Source organism: Sinocyclocheilus grahami, unplaced genomic scaffold, assembly GCF_001515645.1.
Source record: "Sinocyclocheilus grahami isolate Dianchi unplaced genomic scaffold, SAMN03320097.WGS_v1.1 scaffold936.1, whole genome shotgun sequence".
Classification (NCBI taxonomy): domain Eukaryota; kingdom Metazoa; phylum Chordata; class Actinopteri; order Cypriniformes; family Cyprinidae; genus Sinocyclocheilus; species Sinocyclocheilus grahami.
This window is the reverse complement of record NW_015506115.1, coordinates 149,153-173,452: the sequence shown is the minus strand read 5'-3', so window position 1 is coordinate 173,452 and position 24,300 is coordinate 149,153. Positions and strand designations below refer to the sequence as shown.

General features: G+C 35.6%; 2 protein-coding genes across 2 annotated transcripts; both read right to left on the bottom strand.

The window, feature by feature from the left end:
• Nucleotides 1-8,756: 8,756 nt before the first annotated feature.
• LOC107564459 (H-2 class II histocompatibility antigen, I-E beta chain-like) lies at nt 8,757-10,706 on the bottom strand. The gene is made up of 5 exons (XM_016249549.1): nt 10,637-10,706; nt 10,112-10,384; nt 9,076-9,357; nt 8,877-8,990; nt 8,757-8,779 (listed from the first exon to the last, which is right to left on the bottom strand). The coding sequence occupies exons 1-5, from the start codon at nt 10,704-10,706 to the stop codon at nt 8,757-8,759; spliced, it is 762 nt and encodes a 253-aa protein (XP_016105035.1).
• A 4,100-nt stretch (nt 10,707-14,806) lies between these two features.
• On the bottom strand, nt 14,807-17,975 carry LOC107564454 (HLA class II histocompatibility antigen, DP alpha 1 chain-like). Its single transcript, XM_016249546.1, has 5 exons — nt 17,959-17,975; nt 17,003-17,061; nt 15,841-16,086; nt 15,050-15,334; nt 14,807-14,936 (listed from the first exon to the last, which is right to left on the bottom strand). Exons 2-5 carry the CDS (start codon nt 17,058-17,060, stop codon nt 14,815-14,817), a joined length of 711 nt encoding a protein of 236 aa, XP_016105032.1. The 5' UTR covers nt 17,061; nt 17,959-17,975; the 3' UTR covers nt 14,807-14,814.
• Nucleotides 17,976-24,300: the final 6,325 nt, after the last annotated feature.

The window sequence follows — 24,300 nt, the reverse complement described above, 5'->3', positions numbered from 1 at the left end:
CAAAGAATTTGTTTCACGATCCTCCTCAGAGAGTAACAAATATGTGTCACAATCTGAAGAGAACTCAGAGCTTTCATCTGTGCTAAATGTGTCCTCTTGGTTTAAGGATATATTTCCACGACTCATTCTCTGCGTGTGTGAGAGAGAAACGCAGAGCGCTTTCCTCAGCCAATGCGCTCACGGTTCTATATAGACGGAGAGAAACTTAATCGTTCAGTCGGAGAGTTCAAATGTAGGCAAGTGAAAATGTATATGTGCTGAAATTTCTTTTACACGTTTAACAAAAACACTGGCGAGTTAAATTTTACAATTTATTGGCCAATGACTAAACATATTATTTGTCGTCTAGATTGAACATTAACTTGCGCGTACGCGCAGTCGCTGTCTGTTGTGCTGAAATGTCAAATCACTTTTCATAGCTTCGTTATGACTTATAACTTTTGGCGTAATGTTAAAACACCTTACACATTTACATGACCAGAATATGTTTAACGCTTTTTCCTAAATATCAGTAACTATATCTGAATACTGAAAGAAATATAGTTAGCAGTAGCCTACTCCAAACCCGATCACAAACTAACACTCGGTATGTGAATTATCAGCTATTCTGTCCATTCAGTTTATTAACAGAACAAATAAATCTCACATTGGACACGAAAATTGTAGGTTTTGTCTGGATATTTACATATCTTATTTATCTAAAAGAGAAATCATAAGCAATACTCACGTATCCTGGCTTGAAGAAGAATAACGGCCCAACGGTCAGTTCAAATTTAAAATGCGCTTCGGAACAGTGAGGAGTACATGTCGTCCAGTGGGTGTCCAGACAGCCTGAGCACAACCTTCAGCAATGGCCCTGAGCCGTGATTGAATGGCAACATTGTGACAACGCAGTAACAACCTCAACGACGCAACGTAGAACCAACAACCTTTTAGCCATGTTGTTACAACGTTGCTAAAAGGTTGGCTACGTTGAGGCAACGTTCTGTGTTTGTTGGGATGTCCCACCTGCGTGTCCCTCCCAGAAGTCTTCATATGAAATCTACACCACTGGTCTGTATTAAGAAAGTTTGAAAGCACTTTATTTACTGCAGTATGAGGAAGCTTTAGTTTCCTGATGTTATTTCTGTGTAGTACTGTTGAAGTATATGGATTCCTGTCACGAAGTTCGGGAAACGTCAAAAGACTTAATTAGATTAAAGATTAATTTGTTTATTAACTATTATAAAGAAGACCAGTACATTTCATACATTTACATACATGCTTCATACCTTCATACATTTACATGCCAGAGGAAATTGTGTGTGTAATGGGAAGTTTTTATCAAATGTTATCAAAAGGTTGTTTTTTTTGTTTGTTTTTTTATCAAAACTTCCCCATAGTTCCACCAAAACTTCCTCATATTTACAAACTTTAGGGCTCCTGTAAAAGAACCTGTTTGTATGTTTACAACCATCATGTTAAAGACGTTTTGAAACGCAGAGATCCATTACTGTCGTGAATACAGCCAAACCTGCACCAGCAGTGGCATAGCATCTGGGGGAGCAGGGTATGCATGTGGATATGGGCCCAGGCAGATATAGGAAGATATAGGAATTCATAAAGCTACACTGAAAAAAATGAATATAGCAGGTCTTTGAAATTAAACAAATGAAACATGTATGTACAACACAATTGATTCATGTTTCTGTTGTGAACATGCTTTAATCAAGTAGGTTTCAATTGTTCATATTGAGTGTTGTATGTACGCATTTCTCTCACGTTGATTGAAATTGATTGAATCTAAAACTGAAATCAATCTAATTGAGTTTTGACACAACTGGGGCACTCTGGAGCAGATGGTGGCTGTATTGCATCATTGAGAGGGATGACAAACTGCCTTAAAAGGAGAAATTGAATCAAGCGCCAAAAACTGTGAAGTATTCAGCAGCTGAGCCAACAGTCGCCTCATCTCAGACGACCAACGATTTGCTGAAAAGTAAGTTCAGCAAATTGTTTTATATTTGTTTTCAAATAGGCGATATTTCCACTAGATAACAGTTTTCGTAGTGTATAACAATAACAATGGTCAATTACTAACACTGCTAGTTTGTCATTAAGCATCAACAAGCGGTGGCCATAGTCGTAGGCCTTTTTAAAAGGAGGTAACGTTATTTTTCATAAAAGTAAATGTTGTGTTTATTTTCTACAGTTTGTCTGTACATTGAAACTTTGCTGACAGTGTGAATTGCCCTTCCACACGGGACGCGCCAGTCACAAGAGTTAGCTCATTTTCAATGAGATAACGTTATATTTAGAGAGAGGCAAAACGCGGGCGATTTCGCTGCAGGCGGCGTGGAGACGGTGAAGAGCGGTGCTCCTGCGAGTGTGTCCTCGCTGCAGCCTGTAGCACCATGACGTAGCTGGATCAGATCCAATACGTATTGGATGTTTGACGAGCATGCGCAGTATTGTATTTTAATGCGCATGCGCAAAGTGGGGCTGTCATTGAAGCTAGTATTTAATGTAAATTAAACTGTAATTACGAGATATAGGTGTGTTTCATAGGCTTACACAAATTATATTATACTGTGATTTTAAACTAGTAGTGTATTCAAACTTTAAGCAATGATGGCAAAGGGTATGTAAGCTATGTTTATTTTTTATTAGTTTGATTCGTTTTAGAAATAAAACTCTACTAATTACAATTTTGTTTGTTCTTTATGAAAAAAATGGGGTGTAACTATTGTCTTTATGTTTTCCTCTGATAGTCAAGATAGTTAGTTAGATAAATTCGTTCATGAATCAAATATTATTTTTCATTCTCACTCTCTGTGCTATACGTGACAGAGTATAAAAAAAGTTATAGGCCTACTAAAATATGCGGACATAATTTTTATACCATATAAAAATAAAAAGAAGAAAAACAATCCTGTCAGTCGGGATTCCGTATAGCCGATAGATCCGTTATCCCGGGTTATACTGGGTTTTTACAGTTAATCCCATGTCCAGCAAATAAATACACACACGGTCGGAGACAAGGCATATTAATACAAAGATGACCATTTCTTTTTTTGTGTGTTAGGCCTATATGCAAGTAAAATCCCTGGAGATAGATATACCAATTATAAATGGCTAAAGACATAAACCATGCATTCCGTTACGAGAGCGCTCTCTCTCTCTCTCTCTAGCTATATTAGAATAATATAAAATCTAAATAAACAAAATGGATCGGCATTAATCTAATACCCCCAATTAAATTTAAATAAACATGACGGATAGAATCAAAAAGACATTTAGGCTAACTCTGATAGAGTGATGTATCAGAATCAGAATGAGCTTTATTGCCAGGTATGTTTTCACATAAGAGGAATTTGTTTTCATGACAGAAGTACATCTTAATAATTAGCTATTTACAGTGCAGCGTCTGCATATCAGTCATGTTACAGTGCTTGTTGTATCCTTATAATAATGGATACAGCATTGATGTGCATCCTGGCAATAACATATGAATTGCAGGCTATTCAAAAAATAAATAATTACATAAAGCTTTGAAGTTGCCGGTATAGACAAAAACATCGCGGATGAATTTAGACATTAAAGTTTTTACATTGTAATGTAATGTAGGTCATCGTGTAGATATGTAATGTAGGTCAAAAACCCTTGCTACATGTACTGCGTTAGACTTAACTTTGACCAAGTCATTAGACTAAGTCGCTGTGGATAAAAGCGTCTGCAAAATGATAAAACGTAAATAAAAATATGAATTTATTCAAAACCTACTACAGCGCACGCGTGTAAAATATCCACTACGTAGTAGATATAGTCCAGCTACGTCATCGTGCTACAGGCTGCAGCTAGGACCTCTTGGCTACTGCACCCGGCTTTCACAAGCATATCTCTTCACGGATTAAATATTTATAATATATTGAAACTAAATATAATATAAAATAGTTAATTTACAATATAGTCTTTCTGTTAGCGGCAGTCACGTAGTTTTAACTTGTTATTGAACCGATTATTAACAACCAGTCAGACTCGATGACACAAAACGCTTCTGCTACGAGAGAAAGCTGGGGCCGCAAGCCGTTTCCACCGTCTGTAACTCCCCAACCAAACCTCGACGGACAACTGGACCTTTTTGGATGCACCCAGCAGAAAAGATGCAGTACATGAATAATTGTGCGTGCCTCTATTAATCATTTTGAGTCTAATATCATCCCATAGAAAAGCCCTGTTATCATGTCAGTTGGCTAATTTGGCTTATTCACCGTCTCTCACAATTTTAATTATTGGGGAAGTTGTGGCCTAATGGTTAGCGAATCGGACTCACAACCCAAAGGTTGCAGGTTTGAGTCTCGTACCGGCAGGGATTGTAGGTGGGGGGAGTGAATGTACAGCGCTCTCTTCCACCTTCAATACCACGACTGAGGCGCCCTTGAGCAAGGCACCGAACCCCCAAATGCTCCGGGTGTGTGTTCACGGTGTGTGTGATTTTCCCGGTGGGCCGACGCACTTAAGGCGCCGACAGAAGTTTTTTTTGCGCCAAGGACCATCACGGCGGTGAGTGATGCGGGCCAAAGAGGCAGACAGGAGAGGAGAGGAGAGTAGTTGAATCTGTAAAGTGCTTGATAGGGACTCGCAACGGAGGCAGACATCTAACCTATCCTAATGTGTGTGTGCGCCAAGAGCGTAGAATACGTAAACACTTTTTAATAAAATGTAAATTCGTCCCCCGCCCTTTTTTGGTCAAGTCAAGTGTGTTCATAGAGGTTTCCACGGGCCAATGCGAATAAATCTAGATTTAAATGAAAAAAGACACGATATTGTCGGACCTGACGTTTTATTCTCATCCAAAACAACTAGATGTGATGTGAGTGTGATACATACATACATACAAAAGTTTTTGAACAGTAATTTTTTTTTTAATGTTTTTTAAAGAAGTCTTTTCTCACCAAACCTGCATTTATTTGATCCAAAATACAGCAAAAGCAGTAATATTGTGATTTTTTTACTATTTAAAACAGCTGCTTTCTATTTAAATATATATTAAAATGTCATTTATTTCTGTGACCAAAGCTCAATTTTCAGCATTATTACTCCAGTCTTCAGTGTCACATGATCCTTCAGAAATAATTTTAATATGCTGATTTGTTATATGTATATATACATATACATATACAGTATATATGGTGGTGGGCCGCCTGGACCAAAAAATGCCTGGGCTGATTTTTTGGCCCAGCCCAGCCCTGGTCACCATACTTGGCCACATGTCACGTCACTTCACTTCACTTCATTAATAAAAAAATGAAGCAGTATTCTGAACATTAGATATACATTGTGTTTTGCGTTTTTTCATTGCCCCATGACAAAACATTAAAACAAGTCACTTGCAACAACTCAGTTGCATTGCTGTCTATGGGAAGGTCGGAAAGCTCTCGGATTTCTCGGAACATGAAGGGTGAGTAATTAATGACAGAATTTTCATTCCTGGGTGAACTATCCCTTTAAGATGCATGGTTAACCTTGGCAGTGAACTGTAACAAGCTCTTGCTCCATTTGAACTTATTCACTTTGTGCCATGTTTGGATTACTTAAATAAAAGTGTTTTGTTTTTTTTCTTCTTCAGAAAAGCAGTTTGTTCTAACAGTTTACCATTTTGTATATGCACTTTTAAGTCTACTGTGACAGTTAATATTTTTACTAATGTCTTTGCTGTTCTTACTGACACTGACAACAGTTAATAGTAGGTTCATAAATGTCTTGCCATTCTTAATCAAATTTGACAATACATTATGTATTTGTGTTTGAATATGCTGCTGGTTTATTTTTATTCTTCAATCAATTAATGGCAACTGTGCTCAGTCCTCCATTTGTAAAGTTCGACAACTCAATACAGCAAAATTTAAGTACCAACTCTTGCTTTTTGCCTTTATTGTCAATGCCAGTATGCAATTTTAGAATTTAGATTTTGTATTTACACATTTGAACATGTCTACAGTACATGTAGAATTTAATAAAGCAAGTTAGGTTTACACAACTCTGGTACCAGTACCAGAGACATCATTAAATTGCTTTAGAGTTGCATAATACCTTTGATTAATATTAGCATTAAGAAATCAAGTTGGTACCCTTGACACAATGAAATCACTTTAACAGTACACAATGCATTTGTGTAATGACAATCAGGAATGACAAATAATATATTGAATCAACATGATTATTTTAAGTAGTCTAACGTGAATGAAATATTTTGGTTTGGCAAGCAATAAGTCATTGAGAAAAAGGACAATTATGTCAGTTGAACACATTCTGATCATGTGGGACCGATGTACACATTAAAATTAAAAATTAAATTCAAAGCACTTTTTTTCAGTGTATGACATCGTTCACTTCATTGCCTGTATAGCTCAAAGCTCGCTCAGTTGCACAAGCAGCCTCATAATGTTCCTTAAAATTCAGTGATTAATATTCATTAAATGTGATTTACATTGTGCAGTGGTTTACGCTTATTGTTTTATTAAATATATTAGGTAAATTGCTCAATACCCAGTTTTTGACTATTACTAATACTCTCGTGTTTGATCTGGATGGCCTATTGCTTTACAGAGATGATGTAGTCTATTTATCGGATGAAAATAATTAGTTGTAAGTGTCCTTTGCAAAGCAATGTGTTTAGTATTTTCCTGATATGCTGCAGTGAACATCTGTAAATGGCTCTTTGTTGCACTTGTTGTTTTGGGCCCATTAAATAAAAAAGGCTCAGGGTTGACTTGCTCCGCTATTGTACACCAGGTATTCTCACAGGTAACCAATCTCACATTAAGAAATTTTAATGCAAAGCATTTTCCACCACGATACCAATCATTTTTCAGAACAGAGAAAGTATGCACAAAACACTATTAAATGCCCTGCAGTTTGACAGCATCATGTAACTGAATTCAGCTACAGTATACAGTACACACATCACTTCTTTTTAGGATTGCATTGCATAATTTGTGATAAACATAAAATGGCTGAATTAAAGTCAAAATACAATAATGAGATCACAGTTAATAGAAAGTTGCGTTAGACATTGTTGATGTGACACCAACATGACAAATAATATTAACGCCACATGCTCTTCATGTGTTGACGACTCAAAGTGCTTTACATAAAAGGAATTAAAATAATCATAAAAATAATCACAACAATAAAAGCAAGGAATTAAATTTTAAAATTATTTACAAATTGATTTAAAATGAATTAAAACAGTTAAGAATAGAAAATGATGATACATAAAATACAATACATTTAGTTTGGACGTAGCACAGTGCTCATTCAGTAAAAGCACAACTAAACAGATGAGTTTTGAGTCTGGATTTAAATATGGCTACTGATTTAGCACATCTGATCTCTTCTGCAATCTGGTTCCAACTGTGGGTAGCACAAAAGCGGACTCCCCTTGTTTTGAGTGAACCCTTGGAATTTCAAATTGACTTGATCATAATGATCTGAGTGGTCTGTTTATATTCAGTGAAAGTAAAGTTATGATCGGTTTAACCGGTCATAACTCGATTAAAGTTATGAACTGGTTGTAACCTTACAGGCCTAGCAACAAAAATTAAGCAAAAAATTTTAAATCCACAATAGACCTTTGTGGAACTTTGGCAGTTTAATGAACTTAACGATGCACTCAGGAACATTTGTCAGCAATAAAAAGTGTGTACATGTTTATGTAACATTTTTAATGAATAGCATTTCTTGACAGTTATTTTGAGATGATGCATTTCAGTGGGGGAAAAAAAAAGTTTTATTCTAGCAGGTAACCCCTAATCAACAGAATACTCCTTTCCTCTTTCCTTTAACTTCTGTGCATTAATCATAGCTATTTCTTCTTTATGTATTTTCCCTTTCAGATCAGAGAAAATAGCAGAATGGATCCCCGCTAAGTTTTTAATACAATTCAAAAAATTACTGATCATAAAAGATAAATCATTAAAATATAATATCATCTGTACTAGTTTGCATAAAACTTTCAAATGTTTTTAAAGAACAAGGCTATTTCTCAACGCTTTTTGAAGTGAGCCTCATTAGGGTCAAAATAGGGGATAGTCTCCTTAATAGAAGTATGTAATTCCTAAAAAGACCAATTACATGCAAATTAACCAGTTTTCTTAAAATAAAGAAGAATGAGATATGCTCATCAGATAATCTAATTGTACCATTCATTCGCCATAGCAACAAAGACTTTTATTTTATGAGTGTCCATTTCAACATTAACAAACACATTGGTTCCAATTGCATTATTATGTACAGTACAAATACAATAAATAAACTCAGAATTTCATGTATTATATTTTACACATCATTCACATAATTGTCCACATTGAATAAGCTCTTATACTCAAATATTATCTTACATTCATACAGTATCAGGCGTTTCCCAAAAGTATATTTTGCTAATTATGGTCGCAAGTTTCAAAGAACTCTATTGGTAACGACAGAATTGCGGCCATAGTTGTTTTGGGAAACACACCCCTGAAAGTACCAGATGTTATCTTATATTTCTTCTTTTATATCTTTATATTTCTTGTCTTATCTTTTAGTAATGAAGCAATATCTAAAGGATTGTGAAAATGAGGATTGTGTATGATAGGAGGTATCATGAAGGATGTCATAAAGATAAATTCTTCATTATTACTCCCTTTGCAGTCACAACGATGACCTGTAATATGCATAATTATTGATCAAGTGACTGAGTTTAACAAGTGAGTTTAAGTAGAAATCTACCATCATTACTGAGGTACTAGGATTCTCCCTGTCAAAAAAAAAAAAAAGATTGTCAAGTTACATGCATGTACAGGGATGATATACACAGATTATTATCATTCTGAATTATTCTCATTTTCTCTGACCTGTTGATTTCTTCTTGTAGTAAATGAGTCCAGCAGCTGAGATGATGATTCCCAGCACCAGACCAAATGCTCCAATAGCAATTTTATTCCTCTCAGACTCAGGGAGAGACGGATCTGTGGAGTATGTCATATCATATGTCAAAGTATGCTTACCACAAACACAGTTATAATATGACATCTGTTGAGTGTCTCATCTTACCCCAGTCATAAATCATGGGTTTACTGAAGCTGGCATGCTCAACCATACAGGAGATCTTCTCTCCAGATTTGGGGCTGTACTCCAGCTCAGAGTGAATCTGGTAGTACCAGTCCCCATCAGCCTTCTCCATAGTGGAGGTCACTTCAGAGGTCATCAGTTTACCATCTCTCAGCCAGGACACTTTGATGTGTGGAGGATAAAATTCATATGCGCTGCACATCAACACAGCTGGATGTCTGCCACCAGCCTGCGACACTGAACTGAGCTTAACCTTTGGTTTCACTGAATCAAGAAGAGCAACATCCTAAATACACAGTTTCATGTTGTGTGTGTGTGTGTGAGTGTGTGTGTGTGTGTGTGTGCATGTTTATGTGGTTTATGAGGACACAAATTTGTATAATAACATGGGTATGACATAGATATTACAACGAGAAGGTGATTTATGAGGACATTTTCAGTGTCCCCATAATTCAAAAGGCTTATAAATCATACAGAATGAGTTTTTTTGAAAATCTAAAAATGCAGAAAGTTTCCTGTGAGGGGTAGGTTTAGGTGTAGGTTTGGTGTAGGGCAATAAAATATACGGTCTGTACAGAAAAACCATTACACCTATATGGAGAGTCCCCACAAACCATAAAAACAAACCTGTGTGTGTGTGTGTGTGTATGTGGTTCAAGCATACCCTATGTTATGGGGACAAAATGTCCCCACAAAGATGGCAATATCTGAAATCATTCTCCTTGTGGGGACATCTGTTGGTCCCCATAAGGGCAAACAGCAAATCATACTAAGTGATGTTTTTGTAAAATGTTTCTGTAATGGGTAGGGTTAAGGGAGACAATATACAGTTTGTACAGTATAAAAATCTTTTTGTCTTTATTCACAATAAGTTATTCAAATTCAGTTCTTACATTTTGAAATGCTACTGCTTACCATTTCTGGTGATATTAAGACATTATGTTAAATTATTATTAGATACTAGCATTTGCTCTACATGTTGACAGCAAAAATGAGAGAAAAGACTTATGCCACTTACCTGATTTATCAATGATACTGGAGTCAAAGATTTCAGCATTACCTTTGCAGAACCAGTCCCCAATATCTCTTTCTTCATGCACAAACGTGCCATTGTTCCAGAACTCTGCTAGTTTCATTCCATACTCATTAAACCCCACAAATCTCCCCAAAGTGCTGTCAAACTGTATGAATAGATATTTATTGAAATAGTAGTTGTCAAAATACACCATGTCACTGATATTAGAGGAGCTGTAGATGCATCTTGACATACGGTATCTGTAATATACATCAGCTGAAAAAGAATGAAGATGCAGAAAAATCTGTCAGATAAATATGTTAACAAGAACTTGGATGCATCAGTCAGTTGCAGTAGGCTACATTTCCTTTAAAACGTCCATTACCAGGAACTTTAAAACCAATGACCCTTCTTAAGAAAATGTTGCAATATAATAATTTCACTACTACTCCTACTAAAAGTAACAGTAACAATAATGATGGAATTATTGTTGATATTTATTATTTCAATACCTCTCATTTTACTTACCACTTTCCACTACAAGATATATAGATAGTGCTAATATGAGATGACAGCTGAAGAGCTTTTGCAGTGACATTTTCACTGACTCTGAATCCCAGCTGAATGCTGCCAATGATTTGTTCATGTTCAAGAGATTGATGTCCAAGATAACTCTACAACCAGTTACTGCAGGTGTAAGTGTCAAATGTTGCTAGGCAGCATACTGCTTTCACTTTAAAAGAAAATTTAAAAGAAAACACTGTAGATTTATCAGTCTAACTAACTTATATTAATATCTTACAGAGACTCATATTCTGTGACATTAATGTGTAAGCAGTTGGTAACTAGCATATTATACAACAGCAATACTAAACACAAAGTTTATCCATTTATTGTCTCTGGCACTCTTATATTCCATTCATCAGAGCTGGTCTCACCATAAAGATTTTCATAAAGAACAACTTTAATGTTGCAAAATTGGATCTTCCCCGTAGTTCCACCAAAATAATTAGTTGTAAGCGTCCTTTGCAAAGCAATGTGTTTAGTATCTTTCTGATATGCTGCAGTGAACGTCTGTAAATGACTCTTTGTTGCACTTCTTGTTTTGGGTCCAATAAATAAAAAAGGAACAGGGTTGACTTGCTACGCTATTGTACACCAGGTATTTAAGTTTGTGATACTTCCTCATACACAAGCACACGGGGAGAAAGGAATGTCCTTTAATCATGTGAAAGTTACTGTGATTTTGATGATGATATATATACCTTCATAATGTTGAACTATTCATCACAGCCCAGCATTTTAACATTTAACATTAATAATTAACAAATGCATTAAACACACTTGTAGTTTTTTGGTGAAATTTTGAGTGTGTGCTTGGGTTGAGGGCCTGCTAACAGGTATTAACTGCTTTAATAATAATAATAATAATAATAATAACAATAATGTTATGGGAATGCCCTTAAATGGCAGTGAAATGTTAAATAAACAAGCAAACAGTGTCTTTGCTTTAGAGAGTTAAATCCAGTGACATTAAGAAAAAAATATGTGCACAAATCATGAAAGAACCAATTAAAGCCTCTGATAGTTTGGGTCTGATCTTAACATTTTTACAATCTCAAATCATCAACATAATAAGGAATAAGGAGCACATCAAGCAATGAAGCAGGTCAGATGAATGTAGAATGGCAAGTTGTCAACCTTTAAGGCTTAATTTTCAATAGGACAGACAACAGGATTTTGCTCATTTTAGTCAGTGCTTAGCACTAAATTGAAGATTATTCTTTATTTTGTACATGAATATACCTTGTGCATTTGTGTATTTATAAAAAGGTGTATACCAGTGAATATACCAGGTATATTTGAAGCTTGTCGAACAGTTTTTATAGCTGTGTCCCGTTATGCATGTCTGAACTGCATTGTCAATTTGCATATGTTATTGCAAGTAAACTCTGCTCTTAAATTCAGTTGTATAATCTCATGACCAACCAACCTCACATGAAGAAATTTTAATGCAAAGCATTTTTCCACCACGATACCAATCATTTTTAAGAACAGGGAAATTATGCACAAAACACTATTAAATGCCCTGCAGTTTGACAGCATCATGTGACCGTGTCAACAAGCTGCCCTCCCCAAAAGTTTTTATCAAATTTTATCAACAATTTTTTTTTTTTATAAAAACTTCCCCGTAGTTCCACCAAAACTTCCTCATGTTTACAAGCTTTAGGGCTCCTGTAAAAGAACTTGTTTGTATCTTTACAACAATCATGTTAAACCAGTTTTGAAACGCAGAGATCCATTACTGTCGTGAATACAGCCAAACCTGCACCAGCAGTGGCATAGCATCTGGGGGAGCAGGGTATGTATGTGGATATAAGCCAAGGCAGATATAGGAACCCGCATTCATAAAGCTATGGCATCGTTCACTTCATTGCCTGTATGGCTCAAAGCTTGCTCAGTTGCCCAAGCAGCCTCATAATGTCCCTTAAAATTCAGTGATTAATATTCATTGACTGTGGTTTACGCTCATTGTTTTATTAAATATATTAGGTAAATTGCTCAATTGACAGTTTTTGACTATTACTAATTACTTTACAGAGATTATGTAGTCTATTTATCGGATGAAAATAATTAGTTGTAAGTGTCCTTTGCAAAGCGATGTGTTTAGTATTTTCCTGATATGCTGCAGTGAACGTCTGTAAATGGCTCTATGTTGCACTTCTTGTTTTGGGCCCATTAAATAAAAAAGGCTCAGGGTTGACTTGCTACGCTATTGTGCACCAGGTATTTAAGTTTGTGATACTTCCTCATACAAAAGCCCCCTAAATTTGGAATCTTATCACACCAAATAATTGTGGGTGCAATGCGCAGTTTGTCCTGTAGGTAATGTAAAGTAAAACATCACTAGCTGCTTAAATTCAAATCTGCATTCGCTGACAGAGACAGACGTGTTTTTACAGTGCTGCGCATTAAAACCAATCACACACACGATTTTGTTGAGCTTATGAATGCAATGGCCAAATCAGAGGTGATCAGATGAGTCATTGCTGAAACACCATGTTTTGTTCAGTGCGAGCGTTCACTGACTGAATTCTGCTCTCATCAGAAACAACAAAGGGCAGATGTACGTGCGAAAAAGAATGAAGATGCAGAACAATCTGTCAGATAAATATGTTAACAAGAAAGAACTTGGATGCATCAGTCAGTTGCAGTAGGCTACATGGATGTCTTTTCAAAAAGTACAAATAGCCTAATATTTTCTTTAGAACGTCCATCCAGGAACTTTAAAATGAATGACCCTTCTTAAGAAAATGTTGCAATGTAATAATTTTACTACTACTCCTACTAACAGAAACAACAACAATAATAACACATATATATTATTTCAATACCTCTCATTTTACTTACCACTTTCCACTACAAGACATATAGATAGTGCTAATATGAGATGACAGCTGAAGAGCTTTTGCAGTGACATTTTCACTCTCTCTGAATCCCAGCTGAATGCTGCCAATGATTTGTTCATGTTCATGAGATTGATGTCCAAGATAACTCTACAACCAGTTACTGCAGGTGTAAGTGTCAAATGTTGCTAGGCAGCATATTGCTTTCATTTGAAAAGAAAACACTGTAGATTTACCAGTCTGACTAATTTAGATAAACTAAGTAAAAAGAATATACATATATGTGTGTGTGTATGTATATGTATCTTACAGAGACTCATATTTTCTACAGAACAAACCTCTGTGACATTAATGTGTAAGCAGTTGGTAACTAGCATATTAGGTCTATGCAACAGCAATATTAAACACAGTTTTAAACAGCCAGTTTATGCAAACTTTCAGTTTTTTATGAACACAAACTGAGCAGTTTATCTATTTATCATCTCTGGCACTCCTATATTCCATTCATCAGAGCTGGTCTCATCATAATGATTTTCATAAAGAACAACTTTAATGCTGCAAAATTTGATCAACAGGCATCAGGGAGGGAGGCAGGCAAATCACAGGCAGGACAGAACCCTAACAATTGGTCTATCCTGGTCCTGAGGACCCACTGCTCTTCACATTTTGAGCTTGAGCATCCTGACACCTTAACCGAAACTTAAATGTGAGGAACCCGACCCAAAGCTCCAAACAAAAACACAAAACAAACAGGACAGCACACAGCCAAGGCAATCAGGCCCAAAGTTGTGTGCTCAACAAAACATAAGAAAAAAACACAGAACGAGAGTCTCAGGATCCTTTACTACCACATGGCCTTCTCTTTATGGTCATCGTCATATTATTTGTTTTTTAGATGGTGCTTTTATGGAAAAGAAAACATTTTCCATAAACATTTAAGACCAAATATAACAGTATCATAGTGCCTAATTGAAAGTGTCTAATGAGGTTTTGTGTAAATAGCACATGCAAGCTTTCTCTGACTGTACAGACACTTAAAAATGTTAGTTTTGAACCATGTGAGTATATTACTTAATGTATGTGATGCGCAGATATGATGTTTAAGAAAATATTTTTCTTTTTGTTTCAATTAAAGGTTTTTAGACTTTCAATAAGCATGGTTTGTGATACATAGCTAGACAAGTTGACCATGCTTTGAGTCCAGATGTATGCATTTATTTATACCTTTAACATCAATAATGATGCAAGCCTTCAGATTGCTCAGTTTGAATATTTTTGTTTTATTTCCATGCTTTATAGTCAGTTGCAGTTGTTTCCTTTAATGAGTAAGAAAGTTCCAGCAGCGACTCCCAACAGTCCTAGAGTCAGACCCACTCCACAGAACACAGCTGGACCAACACTTGGGAGAGCAACATCTACATCTGGAAAATACATGCATAGGAAATTGGAGGATGCATGAAAATTATAACAGCTGAAAAGATGATTTTTACAAATTTGAGCTGAAATAATGATAATAATAAAATATCACACTTACCCCATGTTTTGGTCTGAGGTTGACCCTGGAGGGCTCTGTGGTTCACGGTACAGCTGTAAATGTCTCCTTCAGCAGGTGTAACCTTAAGAGTGGAGAAGATGTTGAAGGTACCATCTGCCCTTGGACGGTATTGGCTTAAACTTATGCCTTCTGTCACATTAGCATTATTCGTAGTCCATGAGATGCTGAGAGATGGAGGATAGAAGCCAGTCACATGACAGATGAGGGTGTTCTGAACACCCAGCTCTACATCATCCTTTAGATAGATGGATGTATGGGGTGCATCTAGAAACACACAAAACTGTATTCAATAGTCAATTCAAATAAATATAGATATCATATAACTTAATGCATATTATATTAACTTTTGAGGCAAAACCTGATAACACTTGAAGCATATATATTATTTAATTTCTGTTCCCACCAAGCTCACGCTATATGGTAACACATTAATGTTCCCTTTATAAGGGGCCTGGTTAATGAATGAAGATAAGAAATTTGAATCTCAAATATTCTAGTTTTGTTGCATCCACATAAATCATGAATTTGGTTTTGAATAAAGTATAAATAAGCATATTTAAGCATTGAGTTGAGTTACAAGTCAGTTAAAATAGCTAACTAATTAACAGATATTGTGTGGAAGTTGCCCTTTTATTTATGTTGTCATTTATTGTTGTTATTAATTATTAATGATCCCCTTTATAAACAGTTCATAGTACCTAACATATCACTGTTATACAGCATTGTTCATTAAAATATGTAAAATTCAGTAGTACATTTTCATGCCTTACCCATTTCTGGTGGTGGGCTCTTGAAAATTTTAGTCAAAAATGCTACATCACTTTTGCATCCTGTCATTTCAATAACACTTGTTTCATAAAAATGAGTAAATTCCAAAGGATTTGCAAAATCAGGCAATGTTACTACTCCTCTCTTCTGATTGAAGTCAGCATGCCACATCTCCTCTTCATCAAGTTCATGCATATCCTCTCCATCTGTCTCAGAGCATCCATGAATTCCAACATATTCATGTACAACTGAAATACAACGAGCATAATAAAATCCACTTATTCCACTTTGTCAGGTTTTTGTCCTTAAAATAATCTTGAGGATAGGACTAATTTCTTATGAATCTCACCACAAGCCTCCTAATTCCAAAACCATGTGAGGGGTTCACATTAGCATTATTTTTGGATCTTTGAGAAAGGTATGAATTTGATTTAAATTGTTTGAGTTTGTTTATTTAGTTTTGTTTTATTTTAGTCTGCCCTGGTGCTTGAGCTTGTAACTGAGCCAAAAGACTTAGTTGGATCAGTTTTTATTCCTTTCCTTTATAGTGTTTGTACATTGTTTGTTCTCAAGGTTGTTCTTTAAAAAAAAAGTAATTTCACATATTCAATTTGTGATAATAAAAGTAAAAAAATAAGAGCAGTGATATAAACATTTATTTCTTAAACACTTGCGAACAAATTATAATATTTTTTTTTACATAAAGATATTTTACAAATTAAAAGTATTTTTTCATATGCTCTGTGAAGCTACTCATTGTCTTTTATTTTGTATTATACATGCTCTTTTGTTTTATATGTTACATGATTTCATGGAGTGTTTGTTCCTGTAGAACTCGGAGAGGATTTTCAAATATACAGTATGCAGGACGTGCTTTCAATGCAATATTCACATAGCAAATGGTGAATCAATATTCACAAAGTGAATATCTATCCATGCTTTTTCCAAAACCGGTGGAGGTTTTAGTAGCAAAACCTACACAGGTGTTTGTTTGTAACCAGTAACAGTAACAGTCGGTGTATTATGTTCAATAAATCATTACCCAGTTGATCCTGACTATAACTGTTTAACAAACAATTTCAACATAAATTCAGTCTGATTAAAGCATATAATAATTGTAACTATAATCCAATGCAGTACCAAGTGATTAAAACTCAAACTTACTTTCAGCATCAGTTGAGAGAACAATGGTTAAAGTAAGAATTGTTGTGTACAGCTCCATCCTGATTGATGAGAGTCGAACAAACATCAGAGAAATACTTAACAGAAATGAAAAGTATTAAGCTAAAGTAGTAAGTAGTAAGCTAAAGTATTAGCCTTTGTATCCTCCACTCAGCGTTCGACCCACACAGTGACACTGATGTATCTAGGAGGAAGAAACGGTTTTCCTCATTCACCAGTCAGGCAGCTCTCTAATCGTATCTGATGTTTTGATTCCTTCAGTCTGCAAGTGTAAATACAAAAGTGCAGAAACAAACCATTTTTTGTTTGCAGAAAGGAGCAGAGGAGACAAAGGAGCTTTTAAACCCTTAAAATGATGTAATTTAAAACATAGGTAACATGACTAACTTAGCATTGCTCTTACACTGACAGTCATTTTAAAAAACAGTTTTAAAACTTTTTCACTAATAAGTTACTTTTTTAACAAATAATGATGCAGTATAACAAACTGCTAGTATTGTTGTTTTTATTTTATAGCATAAACAGCTTTGCAGTCGTGCAAACTTGGCATTAATGAAACACTCTGCTAGAATGTCTCTTTGGCGCAGATAACACAATATTGCTCTTACTATTTCTCCAGTATGTAGGCTACTGTATGTATGTATGTATTTGAGTGTTCACTATTTCCATAGTGTACAGCATTTACTGCATGCATGGAATAGCCAGAGGATCTACACATCAAATGAATAAATAAACATGCACTTTAATGTCATCTTTACTAATCAGAGGAGCTGTTACTGTGGCACAAACCAAAATGAAATTATTTAAATGTTTGAACCAAACTCTCCCATTCTATTTCTGCAAGCCCCTGAGATATCAACTAAAAAACATCTGCCCCCTCCTCCAGTGAGAGCTCTCCGGCTGCTGCCTCAACGCCAAGGCCAGCACGCTCCTCCAACTGCTGTAGGTGAACAAAAAACAACTGATATCAGCTCTAAGTGACATCTAAGGGTCCCCGCTATGATAGCAGCAACATTCACAAATGCTTACAGAGCAAGCAGGAACCCAGTGTGCCTGTAGCTTTCTCTATTTTTTTCTGTTTTATTACATGATACTCTCCGAAAAAAAGGTACACGATGGTACAAATAATGTTCCTCAAAGAACAGTTTTGTACCTTTTCAATAACTACCTTTAATGGTACAGTAAAGACGTCTGGTGATACTGTTGGGCACCTTTCAAGGCACAACTGAAATAAAGGTACTATGAAGTAGGGTTTTCACAAAAACAAAAACAAAAAATCTAACTAAAATCAGACCTGAAAACAAACACTGAAAAAATAAAAAAAATAAACTCCCAATAAATGTCCAAACAGTGATGCTATCAGAACATTTATTGTGAACATATCTTGCATCATTTACATCTATTTTTGCAGTTGATGTTGATTGTTACTTATTATTGCCATCATACCAACTTATTGCAATTATTTTAAATTCAGTTGAGGTATCTGACATTTTATGACATAACATCGATCTTTTATATGAAGTCTTTAGAGCCATAGACTATAATATGCTGTTTTTAGATAAATTGCTCAGAGACCAACCAGGACAGAGGTTATAAATCATCCAAGCACCCAATTCCTAGCCATTTCTAATATAGGCTGCATTTCATTAACATTGCTAAATATTATTAAACTGGAAAGAAACTAAAGATCCATCTTTGATTGTCAAAAGAATTCCAGGTTCACTTCCCTCCCAGCCAATTAGATTTCACGCACTTTTATCGGTCAGTCGTGGAGGTCTAATTGGTTAAGGCTTTATTTATATAGCACCTTTTAACAGTCTTTACAAAGTACAGTTACAGAGAGATGCATATATGCATTCACAGAAAATATGAAGGTAGAATGACATCAAAAAGATTTGCATATGCAGGGTAATATTTGTGGAAATGTACATAAGACTGTAAGCGTAAATTAAATTTGCATGCGCAAGAGAAGCTTTGTAAAGGTGTAAATCGTGGTTCAAGCGCAAGAAAAAATTATTTGCAGCATTTTACTGTTACTCGTAAGTGTAATTCATGTATTGTGAAACTGCAGCTTCATGCTAACGCAAAATAAATATGATCTGCATGCTTCTGACTTCCATTTTTCCGCACTTACACTTTTGACACGTTTTTTTTCGCCAAAAGACGGTCAAAAGCACTGCAAGCCTGTGAACAGTGATTTGCAAGCGAAAACAACAGTTTAAAACCAGTTAAACTCTGCGGACCCGGATACGGGTCCAAAGTCACGTTAAAAATGTGTATGCTTCATTTGCATAGCCTTCCTTATATGGTATCAGCCCTTTTGGTTTTTATATTTATAAAGCAGTAAAATTAAGCGTAGAAATGGATTTTCCGCCTAACCATTGCAAATTTTTTTTTACGAAGAATGTGTATTTGATATATTTTTCACAATAAAGTCAAGTCATATATCACAAGAAAGCTCTCATTCTCGGGAATTTGACGATGTAGATTATTTCATTGTGTGACAATCATAGATCGATTTATCTTCAATTGAATTGCGATGTAAAAAAAAAAAAACTGATTTTTTTATGTGTAACATTCCTACTCGTAGCACTGCTTCAGTTAGCCGCAAACAGCCACAAATATCTATAAACTCTATATTATCTTTTAGATTAGGATCTCTTCTTTCGAACAAGACCATTTTCACGTTTCTGCGTGCTTCCATCGGTGAGATATTCGCGTTCTGTCCAGGTAACGGAATCCAGCGCGTCAGTGGATAACGGTTCTCCATCTCATTCCAGCGCGCATGAGCCCTTCTGATGTTATACACCTCTGCGGCCAGTTCTGGGCTGCAATTGGTCAGATTACACGTCACTCAGATCGGCCATTACAGACTTTGTGAACTCTGACACCTCTGCGTCACACAGTGGGCAAAAGAGAGGGGGGTCTCCATCCGGTCGGTCAGCCAGTGGTCTGCTGGGCGTTGTAGTTCAAAGACGCGAGAATTGGAGGCTTTTCTCCGCACGGAAGAGTTGTAGCGAACGCTACTCGTATCATATTAGTCTATGATTATCATATTACAAGTTATATATGATGAAGAACGGTCAGCGGCGCCGTGGAGAGGAGTGGACGCGCGTCTGGGGAGGATTTAGGAGCGACTCTCCGTGAGTTTGAGAGCTGGTTCTTTGTTATGAAACGTGTTAGCTATACTAGCACTCTGATACACTGTTTGCTGACAGAAAAGTACAGTACATTATGCATTTCAGTAAGTATACAGTAAATATACAGTAAATATACATGGATTATTTACAGTGCGGTGTGAAAGAGCTGATATATGTTTGTTTGACGCTGTGAATGTAGAATGTAGCTGCCTGCTAGCAAATTAGCTCAGCTGGACCACGGAGGCAAGCCAAGCTGGATGCAGGGGATGGTACAGAGATGCGGTGCTCAACTGATGCTGAGGTGAGAGATGCTGTGATCACTATCCCAATACAGAATGCATATAAATGGAATGATATAAAGCTGGAGGATATGGATTCTATTTTAGGTTGTTATAGACCATATATATATTATAATGTAGACAGTCTTGAGCATCCTGAAAGAATTAAACTGAGTGTAGAAATCACAATATGACAAGTTTGGTCCAATTCGCTTGTGCCATTTTGTATATTACTACTTAGAAAAACATAAAAATGAAACATAATTCAATCAATAATCAATTAAAGTGCTTATGGCACAGAGTACAATAGGATTGGGGGGTTAATGTGTTTTATAAAGCTTGTTTTTGCAAAGGAAACTCACCATGACACATTTAGATGCAGAATTGGACATTTTAGATCGCTTCACAAATAATGTTCTAACTCCTGTTTAGAAGCTGCTATTTGAAAGATTCTTTTTTCTGGTACTTTTTGGCATGTAGTGGCATCAAACAAAGTAAATTGCAGAGAGTTGAGCCTAACAGAACCTGAATTACAGAATTTCAAAAAAATAACTACTTTTAAATCTCCAAAATCGCCTATGTTTTTTTTGTGTTTATTGTAATATTTGAAAAATATGTAATGTTAGTTATAAAGAATTACACTCATATTTTGTAGTTCAAATGGTTTTCTTTACAATGAAACCATTTTTTTTTCATTTCCTCCATTGTATGTGTGTAGGGCAAACATTTGAATTTGAGTATGTTAAATTTAGGCGAAAATACCAAAAAAACGCCCTGAGCTTAAGTGGTTTAAAGAACTGCAAAACGGATTGACTGCATAGAACCAATCTGTATGTGTAAAAAACCAAACTGTTGCAAATGTCTAAATGACTTCTTGTGCATGTGGGGCAAAAAGTTCCCGAAATAAACCGATATGTACAGCTCCGTCTTTCTTTTCTCTGCACTTACAATTTTGCCACGATTCTCTCACTAACTGTGTTTTGCAAGCGTGAGGGGGAGGGCGGGCCCCCCTTCTTCTGGTAGCCAATCAAATGAGCCTAGGGCTGGACGATATGGCCTAAATTTATATCACGATATATTTCTTAATTTCGGTCGATACGATATAATTCCGATATCGATATGAACACTATTAAAAAAGCCTCATAAAAACGGCCAAGAACGGTCACAACAGATGTCTGTTACTGTTTTTGCTGTATTTTGGATCAAATAAATGCAGGCTTGTTGAGCAGAAGAGAATTCTTTAAAAAACATTAAAAATCTTACTGTTCAAAAACTTTTGACTGGTATGTTAGCCTATAGTTTGAAGTAAAAAATATTAATATTAATAAGGAGAGTCTGAGATTTATTTGACAGTGATTTCACATTTCTTGTTTGCATGAAGGCTAAATACCAATAAAAGGTGAACATTTATTTATTTGCGCCATTTTTTTCCTAAAATATTATATAGTTTTAAATGAGTAAGTTTGTAGATACAGACATCTGTTGTGGCTGTTCTTGGCCATTTTTATGAGGCTTTTTTAATAGTGTTCATATCGATATTGGAATTATATCGTATCGACCGAAATTAAGAAATATACCGTGATATAAATTTTGGCCATATCATCCAGCCCTAGCACACCATAATAATAAACAAAAGTCCATCTCTTCCATTGGAATTAAACAAAGGTGACCTCTGCTCTGTAAACATCCATGACAGTATTTCTCTTTTGAAAATAACAAATGGAAATAATCACAAAAGTATTTAATGTTTTCAGTTTGTACATTCTTTACATTTCTTTTGGACCTGGGGTAGAGACTTTGGAAACATGGTGAAAAAAAAATCTTGTTGGTTTTGACTTATGAATAATACTACAACAGTATTAGTAAGTAAATAACAAAGTTAATGAAGTAGCCTATTATTAATATACGACTAATATTAACTTTATTTGTCCCACAGGGGAAACTGTTACTAATGATGGAAATAAACGGAAATATTATTGTAATCAACTGTCATACATACGTATTAATTTTAATAATCTTTATAATAGATTAGTAGTCTAATGGCCGTGATCTCGATTGGTGGGTTACTGCCGCTTCCGTCCAGCCAGCTGCCATTTTAACGACTCTTACTGCAATTAAATTAATTGTTTTATTATTATTAATGTATTCTTATGAATGTACTCTTTTATATCATAGGCGTATAAGGGAGGTTTATCCTGAATAAAGGAGACAAATGGCCGTAATCCCGACTGGTGGGTCTGACGCTTCTCTAGCCGCTCAGTCCAGTCAGTGGCAATTGAGCTCTAATTTTGACGCAATCTCTACCACTCTAGCTGCAAGGAAATGCATTACTATTATTATTATAATAAATATATTCTCATGAATCTATTCTTTAAGATTATATACGGTTTAGGGGGTTTTATCCTGATTTAAGTGGTCAAATGATCGTGATCCCGACTGGTGGGTTACTGACACTTTAGTCCAGCCAGCCGCTATGAAGCTGCCAGTATAACACGTTCTCTACGTTAGAAAATACTTAATCGCAAAACCGGTTAATCGCTGCATCCCTATTCATCATATAAATCAATTGAGTGTCTTCAGAAATTTTTGACTAAACTGCTCTATTCATATGGATTAATTTTACAATCGCTTTATGAATTTTAAAGCATCAAAGAGGTAGTTGCATGGACTGTCAGTGGATGGACAGAAATCAGATTTCATTCAAAAGATCTTTATGTGTTTTGATGAGGGGTTTGGAATGACATGAGGGTGAGTAAACAAGGACATTCAATGACATCCATGTGACTTTTTCATCTTATTTTTAGTGAACATCTTACCTTTCACCTTACAGTAGCCCTGGCTCTATATTGCACATTCAAGAGTGCATGAGAGAAGCCTGTTCACCATGGGCATGCTTAAATATTTATGGTCATGTAAAATACTTAAATACTCAAATGTGGGAATAGTTATTTTATACAATGGCAAACATGAAATACCATTAATTGTAATGAACTCTTCTTTTCTTATCTGCATTTCAGTTATTCCAGGAAATTGGCCCAATGCATGCTGTAACTGATTTAAGGTGTTTCCAGGATTCTTTGAAGGGTAAGTTCACTCATAAATGAAAATTGTCATTAATTACTCACCCTCATGTTGTTTCACACTCATAAGACCTTAGTTCGTCTTCATGAAGATATTTTTGATGAAATCCAAAAGCTTTCTGTCCCTCCACTGGTAGCAACGCAACTTACACATTCAAGATCAAGAACTGTAAGAAAGACATCAGAGTAATACATGTCACTCACTTCTGTGGTTTAACCTCAATTTTATGAAATTATGTGAGTGCTTTGTTTGTGCAACACTATTTACCACTATTTACATTACTTTTACAAAATAATTTATCCAAAGTGCATTCATGTGACAGCGTCATCTCTTGTGTGAACACAACATGAATGCATTGTGGTGCTCTTGTGAAAGTGCATTGCAGATCAATGTTTTTGTAAATAAAATTGTAAATTATGTTTTTGTTTTGTTTTGTGCAAACGTAGCACTCGCATCACTTCATAAAATTGAGGTTAAACCACTGGAGTCGCATGGATTACTTTAATGAGGTCTTTCCTACTTTTCTGGGCCATGAATATGTAAGTTGCATAGCTGCTTATGGAGGGACAGAAAGCTCTCAGATTTCATCAAAAATATTGCAGTGAATCTTTGTGGTATGCATGTTTCATCTTTAGACTTTGCTTGTTTTGAAAGTATGGAATGAATAATGTATGTCTTTATAGTTGCTAAATGTCTTTTTAGATGTGGATTTTTTTATGCTACTCTGGTTTTACATCTGGTGATATTCAGGGAGAAAGTGAACAATTGTCACAATCAGACA

Excerpts from the sequence above, each read along its gene's own strand:
- LOC107564459 (XM_016249549.1), bottom strand. The coding sequence starts at position 10,706 with ATGTCACTGCAAAAGCTCTTCAGCTGTCATCTCATATTAGCACTATCT. Across the intron at positions 8,991-9,075 it reads ACCCATGATTTATGACTGGG|ATCCGTCTCTCCCTGAGTCT; the intron begins GTAAGATGAGAC and ends CATACTCCACAG. Across the intron at positions 8,780-8,876 it reads CTACAAGAAGAAATCAACAG|GGAGAATCCTAGTACCTCAG; the intron begins GTCAGAGAAAAT and ends TTTTTTTGACAG.
- LOC107564454 (XM_016249546.1), bottom strand. The coding sequence starts at position 17,060 with ATGGAGCTGTACACAACAATTCTTACTTTAACCATTGTTCTCTCAACT. Across the intron at positions 16,087-17,002 it reads TCTCTCAACTGATGCTGAAA|TTGTACATGAATATGTTGGA; the intron begins GTAAGTTTGAGT and ends GTTGTATTTCAG. Across the intron at positions 15,335-15,840 it reads GAGCCCACCACCAGAAATGG|ATGCACCCCATACATCCATC; the intron begins GTAAGGCATGAA and ends GTGTGTTTCTAG.